Below are 20,288 nucleotides of genomic sequence, written 5' to 3'. Positions count from 1 at the left end.
CAATTGCGGGCCTCCAGTGCGTTGAGAACCAAAGGTCGGTGGGTTGGTGGGTGGGAAAGCATCTCAAAACCTTTCCATATTCGGTGCCTCCTTTGTGCCTCACGCAGCGCCCCCACCCCCGGGGACTAGTTATCACTGTCCTCATTGTCAAGAGGCAGAGAAAAATTTGGAGGGATTAAGTGACAGATGAAAGGACATAGAGGCAAAGTGGCAGTGCTGGGGGCAGGGTGCTGAAGTTGGGGAGGTGGGCTGAAGGCTGAACTGCGGAGTCTCTGCTAATAGGAAAGGGGGGAAGGGCATCTTCCCTCCATCAAAGGGGTCTTCCCTGGTGCCTCCTTTCAACGAGCATTGCATTTACCGTGGGCCAGGACCTGCTGGGGTTTTTGTTTGTTTCGTTGGTTTGGTTTTTTTGTTTGTTTTTGGTTTTAGTTTTTTGTTTTTGTTTTTGTTTTTTTGTTTTTTAATAGCAGCAGGGTAGCTATTTGCTTACCGAGCATTTATGAAGTGCCAGGAGCTGGGCCAAGCATGCTATGTAAACCATCTCACGTGACCCCTGCGGTCACCCGGGGCTCGGTGTGGCTCCCTAATTTGACCAAATCCGCTTTGCTAGGAGGAGGCAAGGCGGAGATCCAAAAACACACCTTTACCCAAAGGACACCAGCAAGCACGGGAAAGAGATGAGACCGTGTTTGTGCTGCAGGTGGGCCACGTCTGAAGACCCCAGAGTGGGGGTCCTGCAGGACCCGCCAAGAGGGTCCTTGGCCTTGCGCAGGATGAAAAGAAAATGTGTGCCAGAGGAAGTGACAGAAGAGTTTAACGAATAGCGTGAGTGACAGCGTATAGCAGACAGTGTCTGGGAGACCCGGAAAGGAGAATGAGTCTTGTCGTCAGCTGGGGCTAGGGGTTTCCACTGGAAAGGAGTCTAGGGTGCATGTTCCTTCTGGAATCCAGGGTAGGGTCGGATCAAAGACGGTGATGGTGAATAACAGGTATTATCTTATAAGTCATCAGAGGGAGGGGTATTGATGCCAGCATCAGCCGAGGTCTGCTGGAAGCTGGATCCTGGAATGTGTTTGGGATCTGGCTCGTCTTAGGTGTTATCAGGTGTTTGGGGCTTAGGACAAAACTCAGAGAATACTTAACTTTTTTGCTTCCCCTGGAAGTGGGAATAAAGCTTTTTTGGTTTATTCAGAGGCAAAGTATAGAATAGGAATAAATGAGGCCCAGCAGAAAGACAGTGGGAACGGAGCCTTTCTATTTTTTGTTCTTTTTTTTTTTTTTTCTTTTTGGATGTTGCCTGCATGGTTTTTCCCCTCCGGCATCAACCACAGGGCTCTGAGAAGCCACAGGAATATGCTGGTACAGACTCAAGACCCGGCTTCATCTCCAACACCGTGGAAAAGGATTGTACATCACGGGGCTTAGCCCTGTGCTCCCCTACGCCATCTGGACAGTGCCCGGGTGATGTAGGAAAGAACATTAGGGTTCGAAGCCAACGGCTGAGAAAGAATTCTTGAGACATCTTTGATGCAAAAAGGCAGTTTTATTAAAGTATGGGGACAGGGCACGTGGGCAGAAAGAGCTGCACTGGGGTCATGAGGAGTGGCTCATGATATACTTTCAAGTTGGGAGGAGGTTAGGGAGAGCATAAGTCTCTAAGGAATTTTTGGAAGCAAGGTTTCCAGGATCCTGAGGGGGCTAGCTGTTGTTAGGAAAAGGTCATTTATTCCTGTTTAGTAAAAACTCAGTCATGAGACCCTTCAGATGTGTATCGGTGGGTCCTATGCTTGGGGATGATTGTCAACATGTATCTTCAGGGGTAGAAATAAAGTAAGTTTCCAAAAGAATTTTTATATGTTAAAGTAGACTTACAGGATCCTGGGGGTCGGGCTAAGATTGCCTTTTACCCTTAGCAAAGTATTAACATTGAGCCTGCTGAGTTCCTAGAGGAACGTCACCCTGTTTCAAGGACTTGTTGGTGGGCTAAAGGTAGTAAGGAAGTTTTTCTTTTGCCTCTGTTTCCCACATCAGAGGAACAGTGACCTCTGGGGTACCCAGTTGCAATGCCTCTAATGTAGCAGCATCACCCCTCCAAACATTCTCAAGAGATTTCATTGTTTCCCATCCCATACTACACAAGTGAATTTGAGGAAAGCCTGTTTAAAAACCAGTGATTACTACTGACTATTTCTGGTGGATCTGCTTACTGAGTTCCCCATTATTCTAGGAGTATGCTACGCCCATCTGCATCTCTGGCCCCGCGGAAAGGGCTTGTGCCTGGCACCAAATCCTTGGGACCCATGGGCAGACTTCGAGGGGGTGTGCACGTTTTATTTACACGGCTCCCGTGCAATCTTTGCTCGTTGTGACTTTGGCTAAGTCATTCAAACTGTAACAATTTCTCCACTAACAAAGTAGGAGTAGGGAGAGTGGGAGAGGGAGAAGCAGGCTTCCCGCTGAGGAGGGAACCTGATGCAGGGCTCCATCCCAGGACCCTGGGATCACGACCTGAGCCGAAGGCAGACACGTAACCAACTGAGCCACCTAGGCATCCCAGTTTGGCATTTTCTTCAAAAGGTAAATAGACACCTGCTGTATGATCCAATCATTCTACTCCTCGACATCTACCCAAATAGGTGTTCAGTGACTATCCCCTGAATGAATGAATGAATGAATCAATCAATCAATCAATCAATCTATTCTGCGCGTCTTTATGTATTGAAGGTACAAAAATAAAACTTGGTTGAGGCAAACAGGATTGGTGAGGGACATGAAAAATTTAAACTTGAATTCCAGAAATGTGCTCGTTAAAACTATGACTCCAAAGCATTGTGGAATATGCTTTGTGGTGGCCCATTTGTCCTTGCATAGTCAGGACTGGGTCATGGCAGAAACTCCGGCTCCTTTGAGAATAGTCACTTTCCTTTGTTCCTGTGAGCTACCCCCCAACCCCAGCCAGCTGGGTCTTGTGCCCCCTCCCCCATGCCTCCCGCCCCAGCTGGTCAGGATGAATGCAGGGTCACTGTGTGAGCAGCAGGGACATTTCACAGACCCGGCCTTGTGCTTCCTCCGCAGTCTGTCTTCCCCTCCTTGCCTCGCTCCATGCTTTGCATCCCAGCCTGGGTTACATTTTCCTGAGCTGGAGGCAGTGGAGCTGAGGGGCAAATGTCAAGGTCCCCGAGCCAGACCTCCTGGGTCCCCAGCCCAGTTTCATACCAACCAGTGACTTGGGCAATTCTTCCAACTTCTCTTAACCTCAGTCATCTTGCTGTAAATAAGGATGAGGACAGTACCTACACCAGGGGGTTGCTGTGAGAATTTGCTACTGAGAATTTACTACAGACATTTTTCACACTGTCTACCACAAATTAAGTACTTAATTAAATGTCAGCCTTAATCTAGGACTTGCTTGTTTTGCATTTTCTCCTTCTAAGGGGATCGTGGGGTCTTATTACACACCTATAGGCTTGGATGAAACACCTCTAGGATCTGAGGGGGACGGCAACTATTTCTGAGAAGAGAATTGATAGATATGCCTGGGTGGCTTGTCGGTTGAGTGTCTGCCTTCGGCTTAGGTCACGATCCCAGGGTCCTGGGATGGAGCCCTGCCTCAGGCTCCCCCCTCAGGGGGCAGCCTGCTTCTCCCTCTCCCTTTGCCTCTCCCCCTGCTCCTGCTCTCTTGTGCTTTCTCTCTGTCAAATATATAAATAAAATCTTAAAAAAAAAAGAGAGAGAGAGAGAGAGAGAGAAAGGGGGGGGCGCCTGGGTGGCTCAGTGGGTTAAGCGGCTGCCTTCAGCTCAGGTCATGATCCTAGGTCCTTGGATCGAGCCCGCATCGGGCTCCCTGCTCAGTGGAGAAGCCTGCTTCTCCCTCACTCTCTGCCCCTCTCCTCATCCCCCCTCCGCACGCCCCCTCATGCGAGCGCCCCCCCACTCATGCGAGCACGTGCTCTCTCTCACTCTATCTCAAATAAATAAATAAATAAATAAATAAATAAATCTTTTTAAATAAATAAAAAAGAGAATTGATAAATAATAATATAATGTTATAATATCCACCACTTATTGAGGAATTACTCTCTTCTAGGTGTCACATAACCAATAATTAACTAATGCTTAATAACAATAGTAGCCAATCCCGATTTAGCGCTTACTATCTGCCAGGCCCTGTTTTAAATGGTTTTTGTGTATTAACAAATCCTAACAACCCTTTAAGGAAGACAACTATTATTATCCTCATCTTACATATGAAAAAAGTAAAGCACAAGAGAGGCAAACCAACTTGCCCAAGTTCAACCAGTAAGTGGCAAAGCCAGGATTCAAATGCCTCTTCCCTTGTGTGCTAACTCCGCAAAAATTCAACTAGGTATAGCCGTTTCCCAGCTCAAGATCCCAGTGGCAGGTGTTGGGGTACTCTGTCCCCTGGGATGGAGGACTGTATCTCCAAACGGGACATCAAATTAGGCCAGTGGGCCCTGAAGCCCTGCAAAAGTCCCCCTTTCTTTGTGTCTGGAGAGAGTACCTGTCTTGATAAGATCTCAGGACCTTCCCATTCCTGACCCCGAATCCCAGCCAGTTTCACAGCCTCCCACGTGGTTTCTCCCTCCCCGAAACAAGAGCAACCACTCAGACCAACCCTAATGGGGCGCTCACCCCAAGTGACTATAATAAAAGCTGGTGTTCTCCAAATGAAAATTTTATCTGGTTATGGGTGAAGGATGGGATAGGGTGGGGTGGGGTGGGGTTGGGTGAGGGAGTGGGAATTCTGTTTGGGGTAGGGAGAGGGTAGTCAACAGTCTAAGAGAGATGCAAGTTAGACAGCCCTTTCTTTCCTCAATTCTTCCCATTTACAATTGAGGGGCACACAGTGTTTAGATAAAAATCTTTTTGTTCTCCAGTCTTCTTCCTTCTGGAGACAGGTATGCCCTATAGGTTTTCTGCTGGTTTTCCAGCTAGATTTTCCTAAAGTTTTTGGTATACAGACTGCTCACTTACTAAGTGGCAGGTACTGTTCTAGGCACTTCACCTTGACAAAGACACTATCCTTGACCAAATTTTAGTTAGGTTTCTCTGAGCCCTCTTCTAGACTAGGCATGGCCTTCTCTGTCCAGCCTGTCCTTGCTGGGACTGCAGGATCCAGTTTTAGCAAGAATCCCACTAAGTCAGTTGCGTGGGAATCCCCCCACCCTTGATATCGGGTCACCCTCCCTGTCTGATCAAGTTCCCCATCCTCCATCTTTGGTGTCTAAGTCCTGGCCCGCCTTTAGCAAGAATCCTGTTGGGTCAGTTTAGCAAGAATCTCCCTACCCTTTATGTCTCCTCTTGGTATTTTCCATCCACTGACCCCCTCCCTCTGAGCCTGTCCTGGCTGTCCTGGGGAGCAAGCTTCCTCACTCTTCCCCTACTGCAATACCCCTACGGCAACAGTCTTGAATAAAGTCTCCCCTACCGCTCCAGCAAGTGTCAGAATAATTTTTTCATCATCAACATGAATGAGTTCATCTAACCCCACAAGGATCCTAAGAGGTAGGTACTGTCAACGTCTCCACATAGACGCGAGGAAGGAGGGAGGAGAGAGGGATGGGACATCAGCTGTTGGCACCTGGACGTTCCCCCAAGTTCTTCGGCTGCAGGTGGTCTCATCAATCCATCTGCTGGGATACTAACCAGGCAAGATACTGCGCCCTTTGCGACACAAATCCCAATATTCTCCAACAGCCTGCCGGAACTGCGTGGGAGGCGGCGGCAGCGAGAAACCCGGAGGAGGGCGCGAGCGGCCGGACGCCGTCTCCTAGCAACCCGACCGGGGTCACGTGACCCGCCTCACGTGGCCTGGAGTGGCGCTGGAGTCCGAGCGGCCGCCGCGGGCGGGGCGGGGCCCGGCAAGTTTGTTTCCCGAGTTCCGAGCCCAGGAGCCCCCGCGGCTGCCGCGCAGGTGCCCTCTGCCGGGGTCGGGATGGAGCTGCCTACCGTGAACCTGAAGGTGGCGACGGGCAGGGCGGGGCGCGGGCGGGTCCCCCAGAGTTTGTGGGGCGTTTGCTTTTTTCAAGAAGGATTTCAGAAGTGAGAGGATCGAGAGCTCGGGGCAGGAGGGGGTGGTAGGGAGACAGCGAGAGCGTGGACCCCAGGTGGGAAGGAGGTGAGCGGACCGGCCGTAGCAGGGAGCGGGATCCAGGGAAGGGCCAGCGGGGAAGACCTCGGGGGAGCTGGAGGCGGTAGCGGAGGGAAAGGGCCGCCCGTTCCCCTTTCCAGCCTCGGCGTCTCCGGCCGCGAGCACCGGGCGCCTGAGGATCGCCACGGCCTGCACGCCCAGAATTCCCCTGGAGGGAGGGAGAGAGGGAGGGAGGGAGCCGCGGCGTGGGGGCGGGCCCTAAGAGCCGGAGGGGTCTCGGCGGCGGACACCTGCCCGTCGCCGAGAGAGGGGGCTAGACCTTTCACCTGCACGCCCAGCACCAACCCCGCTGCTTCGCTGGCTTCAGCAGATTAAGAAAACCCGAAATTCCCAGACCAGTGGTTTCCAAAGCTTATAAATCCAGCGTCCTTAATTCATAAGAAACAGGAACTCCGATAGAAGTTACTTAGAAGCAGAAAACCCCAACTTTGTGCCCTTAGGAAGACACTGCGACGCTTCCTGGGGTGTCTTCATTTCCTGTGGCAGGTCCTCAACTCCTTCAGATGCCAGCGGCTTCTTCATTTTGTCCCCGCCCCCGGCCCGGCCAGCGGGCTCTGCTTCTGGGCAGCGCTGGCCACAGAGAAGCTGGGGCCTTTCGCTTTGGGCAGGAAGGTGGGAACGTTGGCCCAAACCTGCCATTTGGGGTCTCGGTGCTGTCCCCCTTGAGACTATATCCAGGAACGCCCTTTTATGCACCAGTGACAAAGCATTTCGCACACGTGGTGTCAGCCCTGAGGGAATCTAAGAGAGGACCGCAAAACAACACATAATCCATATTTGGATTATTAGATGGGGTCTACGTTATGACCTCACCGAGGCGGATTTCCCTTCCTCTCGTTTGCCTCCCAGATGCTTCCAGCCAGTGAGGTTTACAGTAGGGCAACCGAGGTTTGCTCGTATCAACATTCACAGTGTTCCAGGCAGCGTGGAGTCCGTGCCCACTGCCTTTTCTCTCATGAGAGATTTGCCTAAAATCATTGCTAAGAGCACATCGGGTGAGGGGCAGAGCTGCAGGAATGGAGAGGGCAGGAGCCTTCGTTCCTGGAGCATCTGTGGCATGCCAGGTGGTTCATTTGATCATAGCCACCTTCTGAGAAAGCTGATACTGTCACCTTTTTTACACATGAGCAAACTTCAGTTCACGTCAGATAGTAACTTGCCAAAGTCCCACAGGGATTAAGTGGCAGAGTCAAGCTCTGAACCCACTGGGGTCAGACTTCAAAGCCATGCGCTTTCCTGGCCACCAGTTAGGGCTGACTTGGCCTTGACGGTTTCTATCCCAAGAGGGCTTAGTCTGTTTGGGGGTATTTATTTATTTATTTATTTACTTATTTATTTATTTACTTATTTATTTATTTATTTATTTATTTATTTTTGAGCAACTTTATGGGCCTGACAGGCCGAGCACGCCCACAGGAATGAGCTGTGCTGGTGTTCTCTGCCCCAGAGTGAAATGGGGGGCCCTTCCCTTGGTTCAGAAAACAGGACCCCGTGTTTCCAAACATCTTAGCTGCTACCAGTCAGAGACAAGGAAGTGCTGGGAGGCCCCGAGGGGCCAAGGTTGCCAGGGAACATACAGGACATCCTGTTGAAGTTGAATTTCAGATCAACAGTGAATAATTTTTTAGCTTAAGTATATCCTGGGCAATATTTGGATCATACTAACAAAGGGCTTATTAATCAAAATTCAAAACTAACTGGGCTTTCTGTATTTTTGTTGTTGTTGTTGTTGTTAAATCTGGCCACCCCAGGGAGGGCGGCCGTCGACTCCTTGCTTGTAGGCACTTAAGTGGGATGTTCTGAGATCGGGCCCCTCGGGAGCTGCGAGAATGCACCCCTGTGGACCTGCATTCCCGCATTTCATATATTCCATGGCATTTGGTTGAATCCTGCCCGTGCCCAGCCCCGCCAGAGTGGTCAGTGGTGCCAGGGGAAAGAAACGGCTGCCCCAGGCCCTTCACATAAGGGTCTTCCCTAACCGAGTCCCATCCATGAGGCAAGTCCTGAGCTGGAGAAATGGCATTGTGACAAGCTTAGAAAGGAGTAGACTTGGGTTCAGGAGGTCTCGTGAGGAAGGGCCACGGGAGGCGGGTCCAGGGACTAGTGTAGCATTAGGGTTAAGGTATGGTAGCAATGAGAATGGCCACGCACTGAGGGCTGACTACCTGGTGGGTACTGTGTTGTGTTTCACACGCCTCTCCACCTCCCTGTACCACTGTAGATCCGCAGAACCACCCCGTGACATAGGCGTGATGGTCCCTACTTTACAGAAGAGCAAACAGCAGTTCCGAGAGGTCAGGTGACTTAGCCAAGATCACACAGCTTCCACGTCATGGAGGCCCAGCTCCATAGGATCAGATCCGCGTATCTGGCTTCACGGCCCACGCAGTTAACCACTGCCTGGCTCTGCGTCCCCGAGATGGCATTCCTGACGTAGGTCTCTCAGCCTCAGCCAGCCTTGGGGATCTTACTGCCTCATGTAACGGCTGCTGAGTGTTTACGCAGGACTAATAGAACTCTATTCCCAATATTGATCTGTCTGTTGACCTTAGGTCTGTCTACCTGTCTAGAAAGTATCTCCCTGCCCCAACCCCATTCACCCCTGGGCCGTCTAGTGGCAAACAAAGGGTCTAAGTCCTGGTCCCTATGACCCCGTGGCTTCCCCTTAGCCTTCCCTTCTGGTTAAACCTCCTCATTTCCATCCGCCCTTCCCTTGCTCTTCCAGATCCTGACAGTGTAGCATAGACTTTGCCACTTACTAGCTGTGTGACCTTGAGCAGGTCTCTTAACCTCTCTGAGTATCCGTTTCCTCACTATAAAAAGAAAATAAAAATAAACCCTACTTTCTAGGGTGCGAAGAGGATCCAGTGGTCCAGGAGTTGGTGGGGCATTACATTTTTAGTCGCAGAAAAAGTCAGACCAGATAGAGCGGTTCGGACACTTGCATCTGAGCTCTTGTTTGTAAGTGTCACAGTGTGGGCCGATTACTTAGTCTCCCGCTGCCTCCGTGTCTTCGTAAGTAAAAGAACAGTAATACTCCCCCGCGCACGGTGGCCGAGTGTTCAGGGCAGTGCAGACACGTGGCCGGCAGGTCCTCATCGGTTACAGGCAGTGTGTTGTTGGCGCTGTTACACAGGATGCCCGTTCCATGCAGTACTTACGGTCGTTACGTGGATTCATACAGGGCTGTCAGATGCCTGTCTCTCTGTGGTTGAGGCACCCCACTGGGACATATTGGGGGGGGGGGATAGGGATTGCCTCCATTTTCCAGAGAGCGAACCTGGGGCACAGACACAAAGGGATATGGCCCCTGGACCAGAACCCAGGCCTCCGGTCCAGAGTCCTACAACCCCTGGCTGCCTTGGCTCATCCGCCCTCCCCTCCCCAGTCTTCTGGGGAAGAGCCAGGCAGCCCCCCCCCCCCCACCGGGTGCCAAGCGCTATCCGAAGAGTCCAGGAGCTTTGGTCTCCCTTTGCTCTTGCCCAGCCGGAAAGGGCTGCCCAGGCATGTTCTCAGAGCCCAGTGCCTTCGTCCCGCAGTCTCTCGGGCAGTACCTGAGAATCCCTGGTGTCCCCTTGGTTACCAAAAGCCTTCCCAGCAGCCGGCAGACAGTTCTTCGTGCTGAGATGAGTCACTGTTCCCTCCTATTTCGGGAAGAGCCGAGCCCATTTGGCTCCGTTTCTGGTTGGAGCTCTCCTGGGCATCAGGCCTCTTTAGGCCTGGGTGGGTGTGCCCTCCCATTACAGAGATGGGGAGACTGAGGAAGAGGAGGCTTCGTCTTCTGGGGGTTTCTATTCCCAGGGGCTTAAGAGACATGACCAAAAGGTGCTAAGTTTCTTAACTATTTATAAAAGAAAAGGGATGGCACACGGAGGGGACACGGTATGTCCTTAGGGGTCCTCCGTATTTCCAGGTTGCCCTCTTCTCAAAACAGATGGCTTAGTTTTGGACTTCGGGCAGGTGCTCACTGCGTATTACAGGTCTTTCCGGCTCTTGGCAAAATCTTTGTCTCACAGGTGACACGGAGCCATTTCCCCACAGGCTTTCTGCGTATCAGCTGGCTTCCGGGTCTCAGTGTTTCATCTCCCCTTCATCAAGGAGGGCTCTGCAGGGCTGAGAAGCACCCATGTGTTGAAGACCCATTGGGTGCATGGCCTGGATGTGGGAACCAGAGCACTTGGAAACGAAGACGATTTCTGGAATAGAAGCTGACAGTGGGGAAGGCTGAGGTGTTGATTTTCAGGAGTAAGGTGGTCACGTGAGCTGCCTCCCCTTCCTCGGTGTCTTCTCTTAGTCTGAAAGCTGGACACCAGGATCACTGCGTCTGGTCACATGATGTGGCCTTTGAGGCAGGGCTTCTCTCCTCTGTGGGCAGGGTTTCCTGTCAAGACAGAGGGGATAGTGGTTGGCTCTTGAGATAAAGATCAGAATTCTTCCCCACAACCCCTAGGCCCAGCCCTGCCCACCCCCCAGCTTCCTGTCTGCCTTCCACTGTCTTCTGTCCAGCCACATTGGCTTCTTTTCAGTTTCCAGAATGTTCCATGCTTCCTTCTGCCACAGAGCCTTTGCAGGTGCTACCCTTTCTGCTTGAAATGCTCTTCTTTGATCTCTGCCCCTAGTTAAGCCCTTGCTCACCGTTTTTGCCTTGGCTTAAATGTCACTGCCTCAGAGAAGCCTCCTAACCGCCCCACTCCCCCAGCCCACCCCACTGAAAATGAGGCTCCTTTTCCTTTACTATAATTCTCCCTCAGAAAGAAGGTCTCACTGGACCCCTCATCCCCAAGGCAGTGATCTGATCAGCAGATGTCCCCCACTCCAGTAAAGTTCTGCCACAGCTGCCCTGCTCACCACGGAGCCCCCAGGGTAGGTGCCAAGCGATGCCAGGGATGTTGGGTGAAATGTTCGAGAAACTTAGCACCATTGGATCATGTCTCTCAAGCCTCTGGGAAAAGAAACCCATGGCAAACTAAGCCTCCTCTCCCCTCGGTTTCCCTGTCTTTGTAGCGGGAGGAGCACCCCTGCCCAGGCCCAGAGAGACCTAATGGTCAGGCGACACCGGGTTCACGGTCAGGTGAGCACTGGGCAGCTGTGTGACTGTGGGCGAGTCACCTGAGAGCCTCAGATTCCTCAGCTGTGAATGGCACCTCGGGGGGCTGTAAGGGTTACACATGTCCACGCACAGAACGTGGAGCGGTGCCCAGAGCAAACAAAGATAGCCAATCACAGATTCCCTTGTAGTGCCGCCTTCTGTGGCACACACGTGGCTTGATCGGAGGCTCAGCCCCTCCGTAAAGTCAGGAGCATTGGTCATTGCAGAGCTGTTCTCCCAGTCTAACGACTTTCTCGGGCCATCACACCAGAGCCCGTTTGGTTCACTCGCACTGGGCCCTGGGGGTGCAGGTGGACCGTCCCGGCCATCTGCTCCGGATTTCAGCTCCCCCCACGTGTCCACGTTTGTCACAAGCTCCAGCGGCTCCCCTCCGTAGAAAGAAACCCGGGCCCCTGCTGTGAAGTTCGGGAGCACCGCAGCCAGACTTACAGTCACCACTTACCGTCGGTGGAATCTGGATCCACTCAATTTTCCTCGGAGTCTAGTTTTCCCGTCTGTAAAATGGGAATGATCATGGTGTCAGTTCCAGAGGCTCTTGTGAGGCCCAGAGAAGGTGGCTCGAGGCGATAAATAGTAACTCTTCTCGAAGGGCTTTTCCCTCCACAGCCAGCATTCTTTCTTGCGGGTGGCAACCCCCACTTCTGCCCTTTCACCGGTCTGGAAGCCTGGGCCGTTCACTGCACACCTTTGCCGTCTCTACCCTCGCTGTCAGGCCAGTACACTGGGCCCTGCCCTGGGCTCTTGGCATTCCCCTCCCAACTTGACCCCCCCAATTCCTTGAGTAACTCCTTCAAGGTCCCCCCATCTACCACTGGGACCCCATAGAAGCTCCTGACTTGGGGCTCCTGGCCCCCTGCTGGTTCAGGTCCATTCCCTCCTCCCCCTGGGCTCTGAGTCCTGCCTCCCCATTGCTCCCCCTTTTGCCTGGCAGGTCCCTGCATATCTCTTAGCACAGAGCACCCTCCTACTTCCAGAGCTCCAGCTGACAGCCAGCCTGCCCTCCCCATAGCATCGGCTCCTTCCTTCTTCCTTTGCTTTCCAAGCAGGGCCCTTTTGATTACCGTGAGTAGGGACAAGTTCCAGTAGGAGGGGCTGTGATTTTAAGGACATAAGGGACAATGAAAGGGGTGGAATGGTGCAGAAATCTAGAAAAAAGGCCAGAGGGATTTTTTTTCTTAAACCCTACCAAGTTCCTTGTTTGCAGAAGAGCCTTCGGTGGCTTCCCTCCATGCGCTTAGGATAAAATCCATGCTCCTTGCTGAGGCCCTCAAGGCCTGCCTCTCCCCCTGCTCTCCCGCTACCCTCTCCTGCCCCCAGGTGCTTTCCCGCTCCTTGGACGCAGGTGACAGACAACCCCTGTGCCCCACACGGTACCCCAGCTCTGGTGTGCCAAGAAATCAGCTTCGTTTGAGTCCCATGCTGCCCCCCAGCCATTTCCTGTCTAGGTATATCCTCTGATGCCAGCCAGACCAGATTGCGAAGCAGGAGGGGGTGTGGGTGTCTGCTGCCCCAGGAGAGTAGGGCGGAGTGACATGGCAGCTCCCCCGGGCCTGACCTGCGCTCTTCCTCCTTCACCCCTGCTTCGCTCACTGTTGCTGGTGTTTTGTTTTGTTTTGTTTTGTTTTAACAGGTATTTGTAAAGTCCTGTTAGGTACTAGACGGGCTTCCTGTGTTTTCTGGCTCCAGAAGCTCTCCCCACCCCTCCCCAGATGGTGGTCTCATTCATAGTTCTTTTCTTTCCTTCCCCAGACCATCCTGCTGGTTCACTGGCTGCTGACGACCTGGTGAGTGACTCCGCAGGTGTCCACCGGCCTCCAGGGATCTGGGTCCCCATACCTCCAGGGTCTTGTCCGTGTGTCTCCTGGCCAGTTCCAGAACTAAATAGCACTTCTGTCAAGAATGTCATCAGCAAGCTCCCCACATCCCAAGAACGTCTGAGGGGCAGGCAGTTTCCAGAAGCGTCTGCCATCACTCCCCCCCACTAGAAGCTTCAAGTCTTCATCCCAGGGGAGGCGGCTGGCCCAGGGCAGTGCCCACAGCTCAGATCCTCCTCCAGACATTGCCCAGGCCCCTTTGGGGGCTTGGCATGACTCTGGTCCCTCCCCAAGGCCTTTGTATCTGGAAGGTGTGAGGTGCTAAAGCCAGGGGGCCGGCCTCACATTGCCTGCTGGACTCCCGGAAGCAGCCGTGGGGGGAATGCCAGTTAAAGCTCTGTGTGTCTGTGAGCTTGGGTCAGTCACTTAGACTCCCAGTCATTTTCTCACCTGTAAAATGAAGGTATTACTCATCCTCCCATTTACCTTGTAAGGTCATTGGAAGGTGAAAGCCCAGTTTTAGAAACTGTAATAACCACTAACATTTCCTGAGGGTGTCTAGGAGCCAGCCACTGGGCTGAGCACCTTCCGTGGGTTGGCTCACGTCTCAGCAAGTAGATACTTTATGACCCGAGACACAGGGTGGGGTCACTTGCTGAGGGGTGGACCCTTATTCTTATATCACACTCCTGCCCAGCGGTGGCAGACTCAGGGTTCAGATGGACCCGGGCAGGTCCTGGCTCCACCATGGTCCTGCCAGGTTACCTTAGGCAAGTGGCCCACTTCTTGGGGCCTTGGTTTCCATCTGTAAAATGGGTATAAGGATGGCACACCCCTCAGGCCGTGTGGGAGAAGCGTGTTGTGTTCATCCAACACTCCCCGGGGCCTGGCACAGACGGAGGCTCGAGCGTTGCAGGACTGATTTCGTTATTACTGTCCTGTCTTACCTGTCGAGCTGCCGGGGGGATTTCTCTGCCGAAGCAGGACTGGAAACCGTTGAGCTTCTCTGTGCCTTTTGCAGACCTTGACGTACACCCCATGTGTTAAGTGGTTGTGAATAACGCAGACAGTGAAAGTCATGGCTAGTGACTTCGGGAAGCAAGGTCAGGGTCCGGATTTCTCACTCATACTCCCCAAGATTCGGAGCTGTGGTCTCGGCTGGGGCTCCAGCACTAGCTTCTTTTTTTTTTTTTTTTTTAAAGATTTTATTTATTTATTTGACAGAGATAGAGACAGCGAGCGAGAGAGGGAACACAAGCAGGGGGAGTGGGAGAGGAAGAAGCAGGCTCCTAGCGGAGGAGCCTGATGTGGGGCTCGATCCCAGAACACCAGGATCACGCCCTGAGCCGAAGGCAGATGCTTAACCGCTGTGCCACCCAGGCGCCCCCCAGCACTAGCTTCTTAAAACGAAAAAGTCAGGTGACTTATTCAAGACTCTTAAGCCGAGTCACGTTCTACACTTCGCTGCTTTGCACACGTTCTCTGAAGGGTACGCTTCAGAGCTATTTAAGTTTATGAAGCGCCGCCCTGCATGCCAGGGCAGCCCCGTGACTACTGTGGGTAAGAGCGCGGCCTCCGGAGCCAGGCCGTCTGAGTTCAAATCCCAGCTCCACCCCTGAGAAGCTGTGTGGCCTGGGGCAAGTTACTTGATCTCTCTGTGCCTTAGTTTCCTCATCTTTAAGATGAGGCTAGTAACCATGGCTCCTTTCTAGAGTTGTTACCATAAATGCACATAAGTGAGTTCGTTTAAAGCATCTAGAGCCGTGCCGCACAGTTTTAGGGGCCTGTGTGTTAGCCAATATTTTCACTAGGTTGACGAACAAAGAAGTAAACCTACCAGTTGGTAGTTGGTAACAATACCCTAAAAACCAGAATAGGGTGGACACTGTGTTAGGAAGTGACAAGGTGGTATTTCAAATTAGGCGGTCAGGGAAAGCGTCTCCGAGTTAACATGGGGGCTGGGACTAAAGTAACACGACGGGGCCAGTGTTCAGGGTAGAGGACGCCGCATGGGCCATGGCCAGGACATACAAGGGGGCGACTGTGTCATGGGCCGGGGCCCAAGGGCTCCCCAAGCCACGGGAAGAGTCTGTATTTTATTACAAGTGGGAAGGAAAACTGTGGGAGACTCTTAGCCGAGGCGTGACATCACCTGATTTACACTACTCCTCGCTGTTCAGAGAAGGGCCTGGACGGGCAGGAGTGGAAGTAAAGAGACCCGTGGGGAGAGGCCACGGTGATAAATCCTGGCCAGGGAGGATGGCGTTTTGGAGCTGAAGGGATATGGCCAGATTCGGGATCCATTTGGGAAGTCCGGCCATGGGCTCTGCTGATGTTTCCAGTGCACGGCTCAGGAGGAGGAGAGCAAGAGCCCTGTGGCCTCTTCACAGAGGGCCGGGGGACTCAGGACCGGGAAGGAGGTGGCCTGCGGGAAGGGGTGCGGCCCTGTGGGGCAGTCACCTGACATCACTTGGGTGCTTCCTCCCACAGGGGCTGCATCACGTTCTCGGGCCCCTATCCCTGGGCCAACTTCACCATCCTGGCCGTGGGCGTGTGGGCCATCGCTCAGCGGGACTCCATCGACGCCATAAGTCTGGTGAGGCGGGGGAAGCAGCACAAGGACCGGCTTCAGGGTGGTCCGTGGCCCCCACTCTTGCCCCCTCACCCATGCCAATCCTGTCTCTTCCAAGGAAGGGGGCCCCCACCCTACCCCCCTGTTTTCCATTTCTAAAGCCTTGTAAAGAAGCCCTCCCCAGTTACCAGGCCAGGTGTGTCTCCACTAGCCCGGCCCACTTCTCGGCCTGCCTGGCTCCCAGAGCCCTGAGTCTGCTCATCGCCTTCCCCGAGAGAAGCTCCCAGGTGCCCCAGCTTGGCCACTCCTCAGGGGCGCTGGAGCGTGGCCCCGATAACCCGCCTCCAGGGCCCTCTTTTAGTGGGGAGGTTGTGGCTGGGAGCCCCTCCGAGAGGGAACTCCTCCACTTCGTGAGGTCAGAGTGGACACAGCCCCGCTGAGCTCTGCCACGGGGGAGCTTCCCAGCACCCACTGCACCCCGAGGGGTGGCGAGCGCTCCAGCACGGGCCTGTCAGGGTGACTGAGAAGGGAGTTCCCTGTGGTGCAGACGGATTGGGTGAACTCCAAGGGACCTTCCATTTCGGAGGTTCTGGAACCAAGTCTTGTGCCCCATCGTGGCCACAGGCTGGGTCCAGACCTGGGTCCCCACATCCCTGTGCTGGGTGCTGTAGTCCATGGTCAGGCTCACCCACAGGGTCCTGCCTGCCCGCTGATCTGTTTTCCAGCAGCGCGCAAGGACTCAGGAGGGCACAAACGGAGCTTCCGGCCGGGCGTATGCGGTCGGGGAGCCCTGAGCACATGACACAGCGTCGAGGTGCTCGGAAACCCTGAGGGCACATGGTCACCCCGGGCCCTGCGCCTGACCTGTCTTGCAGTTTCTCGGTGGCTTGGCGGCCACCATCTTCCTGGACATCGTCCACATCAGCGTCTTCTACCGGCAGGCCGGCTTCACGGACACCGAGCGCTTTGGTGCCGGCATGGCTATCCTCAGCCTGCTCCTCAAGCCCTTGTCCTGCTGCTTCGTCTACCACATGTACCGGGAGCGCGGGGGTGAGCTCCTGCTCCATATTGGTGAGGCCACCACCTCCGGCCAGCTCCCTCCCTGCCCTCTCGCCGGCCAAGGTGCTGGCGGTACCATCTCCCACGTCTCCCCTGTCTCGGTCTTGTCTGACCCACAGCCTCTGCCCAAGTGAGCTGACCTCGCCCTGGGGGACAAGGGCTCAAGGTGCGGGGACAGGGGGCGGGCCCTGGCGCTGGCACTGAACACGAGGCTCGAGAGCGTACGAGCTCCAGTCTCTGCTGCAGGAGCCCAGTGCTCCTGTCCCAGCCTGCTGCGGGCTTTCCCGGGCATCAGGCTCCGGGCAGAGTTGGGGGCAGGACCAGAGGCAGCTCTGGACGGCCCGCAGCCTGAGGCTGATAGGCGTCCGCCGGGCCAGCCCCTCCTCTCAGCAACCGCCAGCCCCATGCCTAGAGCCTCCCCTCCTGCCGTGAGGGGTCTGGGTGGCCGAGGGAGGGTGGCTGCTGGCATGGGCCACGGAGGCTCGGCCGGAGCTAGCCCTGAACTGTGGGTGCTTTCCCTGCTGACGTTTCGGTCACCTCAGCCTGGCCCATCCCTGCCCCTCCCACACCCTCTTTGAGCTGTACCCCTTCTCGTGGTGTTGGGCCATTTTCCTGTTCTCTCTCACATACTGCTCATCTCCTTTCAGAGAGGTGGGGAGGGGGTGGGGGTGGTCTTCCACTGTTCCCTCCTAAGAAGAGGAGCCCCGAGGGGCCCATGACCTGCCTAGGGGAACAGCTGGGCCAGGCCTATGGCCTCCCCAGGGCTGACCTGAGCATTGCCCTGGCCTGCCCTGGGGTTAGGGGGGGCGAGTAACGTTCCTCCCGTTGGACAGATGAGGGAGCTGGCACCCAGAGCCCCTGGGACTTGTTCCAGGTCAAGTGTGCAGGGCAGGGAGGGGAGCAAAAAGCGTGAGCACTTAGAGCCCTCCCCCCTACCTTGCACCTCCAGCCCAGCGCTCTGGGCTCTGCAACTGTGCCAGCTCTGAGCCTTCTGGATACAGTAACACAGTGTCCACTCTGCCCGAGAGAGGAGCCTATGGGCCCAGGGCTGGGCGTCCTTCTGCTCAGATGCGTGCTGCTCGGGGAAGGCCCCAGTGTGATGGCCAAGAGCACTGGCTTTGGGCTCGTGCTGCCTTGGCTGGAATTTTAGGGTCCTCCGCTTCAAGCTCCATGCTCAGGGCAAGTCAGTTCGTCTCTTTGACTCTCCGTTTCCCCATCTGTAAAGTGGGGGCAACCCACTCTGGAGGGTTATGGGAGGATTAGCTGAACACCTCTTAAAAGCTGGGGGGTGCTGCTCGCCCCGTCACTGTCCCAGTGCCTTCCTGGTGGGGGGTGGGTGGATCTTGGCTGGGACTCAGTAGGACGTCTTCAGTCCTCACTCTTCGTTTTTTCTTTCCCCTCTTCGTTTTTCCCATCCCCAGGTTTCCTTGGACCGTCACAGGAGCGCAGTGACTACCAGACAATTGACTCACCAGAGGCACCCACAGACCCCTTTGTAGGCTCGGAGGGCAGGGCTCACTCCCCACAAGGGTACTGAGGCCAGTCCGCTTTGGCCCCATCGCAAGGGCCGGAGGAGCAGACCCCAGAGACGGCCCAGGCTGCGTCGTCCTCCTTGTGCCTTGGATGGCATTCTGGAGATGTTCCTGACCCCCAGGCCCCTTTCTTGGACTGTGTTCTCCTGTTCCCCGTCTCCCCCAGTCAAGTGCCCTGAGTGGCCAGGAGCCCCGTGCACACCTGTCCCAGACTCCCTGAGGCCTTCTCTCCCTTCAAGGTACCCCAGGGGTCTGAGGCTGAGGCAACCGTGGTCTCTTTCCTCACCTCCCTTAGCGGCTACGTGCAGCCCCTGTCCAACCATGCATGAGCCAGGCCTTGCCCATGGTTTGTTGACCTCGCCCACAGAAGCTCTGAGAGCTTTGCGTCATGCTCAGCCCTGGGAGCAGTCCAGCATGGGAGTGAGGTCCCTGTGCTTCTCACTGCCTGGTAACTTGGTGCTTGGGGACCTTGGGGCCAGAGGCAGGGGGCGTCTGCAGCACCTGAGGCCCACCACGGCTCCCGGCTGCCCTTCTGACAGTCATTTGGGAATCCGTAGCTGAGTGTGTTTTCAGCCATGGTTCATCTCCCAGCCAGGCTGGGGCCTGGGCCTGCCATTCCTGAGAAGATTTCTCCTTTGAATCGGCAGGGAGCCGGGCTTAGCTGCCCGTTCTGTTGTGGGAGGAGGAAGCAGGGGCTGCTGACCCAGCTTTGGTCTAGCCAAGGCCCCAGCAGAGGAGGGCTCTGTTTGGTGTGGCCAGTGGGCATCCATGTCTCTGAATCCGGTGACTTGGGTATTGGTTTGTGTCCCTGTCTGCCACTTTCTGGCTGTGTGCCTTTGAGCAACTTCACGTCTCTGACCTCAGGGTCTTCTGGAAAACAGCTAATGCCTGCCCCGGGGGTGATGATTCAAATTAAGTGAGCGGTGCCTGGCCCTTGGAAAGCTCCCTGAGCCACAGCAAAGTTGGTGGGTTGCTCCTTGATCCTGTAATGATGCGGGGATCAGTAGGCAAGGGGCGACCTCTTCCTGGCAGACCCCGTGTCTTGGTGTCAGGGCTGACAGGGACCGACACCCATCCAGAAGCCCCAAGTGTCCCGTGGCCAGGGTCCTCATCTACATCGATTGGACTGAGGGTTGACCTCTGGGCCTCACAGGCCTGGGCTCTCCCAGGCCATCCCAGCTTGTCCCCGGCACAAAGAGATCAAGGCCTTGTGGACAACCCCACCATCCTTCTGTATCCATCCATCCAACGGGGCCTGGTACGTGCTGCTGTGGAGCGAGGGCTGCAGGGCTGAACTCTGGTGCCTGCTCTCAGGGAACAGACGTTAAGAGTCCTCTGTCAGGAGGCACAAGCTCTGAAAGGAACCTCTGGGAAGGGACCCGTGCTCTGAACCATGCCGAGTGGCGGCAGGTGCAGAAAAGCTGGGAACAGCTTCACCGTCAGAAGGGGACGAATAGATCATCCGTGGTACATTCATCGTATGGATATGGTTCAGCAGTTCACGGGAATAAACCAGACCTATTTCTGTTGTCATGGGTCCCCCTATCGTGAGCAAAACAGATTGCAGGATGGCATGAATTTAAAAACCTCCAAGCAATACCATATGTCGTTCATGAGTGTGTATGTAGTGAAATACAGAAGTGTGGACAAGTTCATGGTTGAGGCAGCCTTGGGCAGGGGAGAGGTGTGGCCTGAAGGGCATGGGATTAAAACCCAAGTTCCGGTTCTCTGGTTTATACCAGCTCCTGGCACATGGCAGGCTTGCGCTGTGCATGGTCCTGTGTGTATGTGGTGACTGGCAGATTTCCAAAGGGAATGGGAAAGTGAGGGGGACACAGTGGGGGGACAGCTAAGAGAGCCTGTGTCAAACAGAGGAAAGAGTATATTCAGAGACCCCAGTTCCTCATAGTCCCAGACTCTCGAGTCCGACCCAGATCTTCACAGGGGGCAGAGGAAGGACCCTATCTTAGGAGGGGGACCCCAGAAGCAGACGCCGAATGCAGCGTCTGGCTTGGTGCAAAGCAAGGGA

General features: G+C 54.7%; 1 protein-coding gene and 1 non-coding gene across 3 annotated transcripts; one reads left to right on the top strand and one right to left on the bottom strand.

Annotated features, from left to right (window-relative positions):
* Window positions 1-1,288: 1,288 nt before the first annotated feature.
* On the bottom strand, window positions 1,289-1,471 carry LOC123779119 (small nucleolar RNA SNORA73 family). Its single transcript, XR_006776078.1, has one exon. It is a non-coding gene; the product is annotated as a small nucleolar RNA SNORA73 family (small nucleolar RNA).
* A 4,369-nt stretch (window positions 1,472-5,840) lies between these two features.
* AGTRAP (angiotensin II receptor associated protein) lies at window positions 5,841-19,861 on the top strand. Of its 2 annotated transcripts, none has more exons than XM_045776868.2 (5): window positions 5,841-5,983; window positions 13,032-13,066; window positions 15,587-15,692; window positions 16,544-16,718; window positions 18,149-19,861. In XM_045776868.2, the coding sequence occupies exons 1-5, from the start codon at window positions 5,957-5,959 to the stop codon at window positions 18,262-18,264; spliced, it is 459 nt and encodes a 152-aa protein (XP_045632824.2). In that variant the 5' UTR covers window positions 5,841-5,956; the 3' UTR covers window positions 18,265-19,861. The 2 variants fall into 2 exon arrangements, with proteins under 2 accessions (XP_045632824.2, XP_045632823.2); XM_045776867.2 differs by having other exon boundaries at window positions 16,544-16,739.
* Window positions 19,862-20,288: the final 427 nt, after the last annotated feature.

Source organism: Ursus americanus, chromosome 33 (genome assembly GCF_024610735.1).
Source record: "Ursus americanus isolate L20-20 chromosome 33, mUrsAme1.1.p, whole genome shotgun sequence".
NCBI classification, from domain to species: domain Eukaryota; kingdom Metazoa; phylum Chordata; class Mammalia; order Carnivora; family Ursidae; genus Ursus; species Ursus americanus.
The sequence above is the reverse complement of the archived record's forward strand: the minus strand, read 5'-3'. Positions and strand labels throughout refer to the sequence as shown.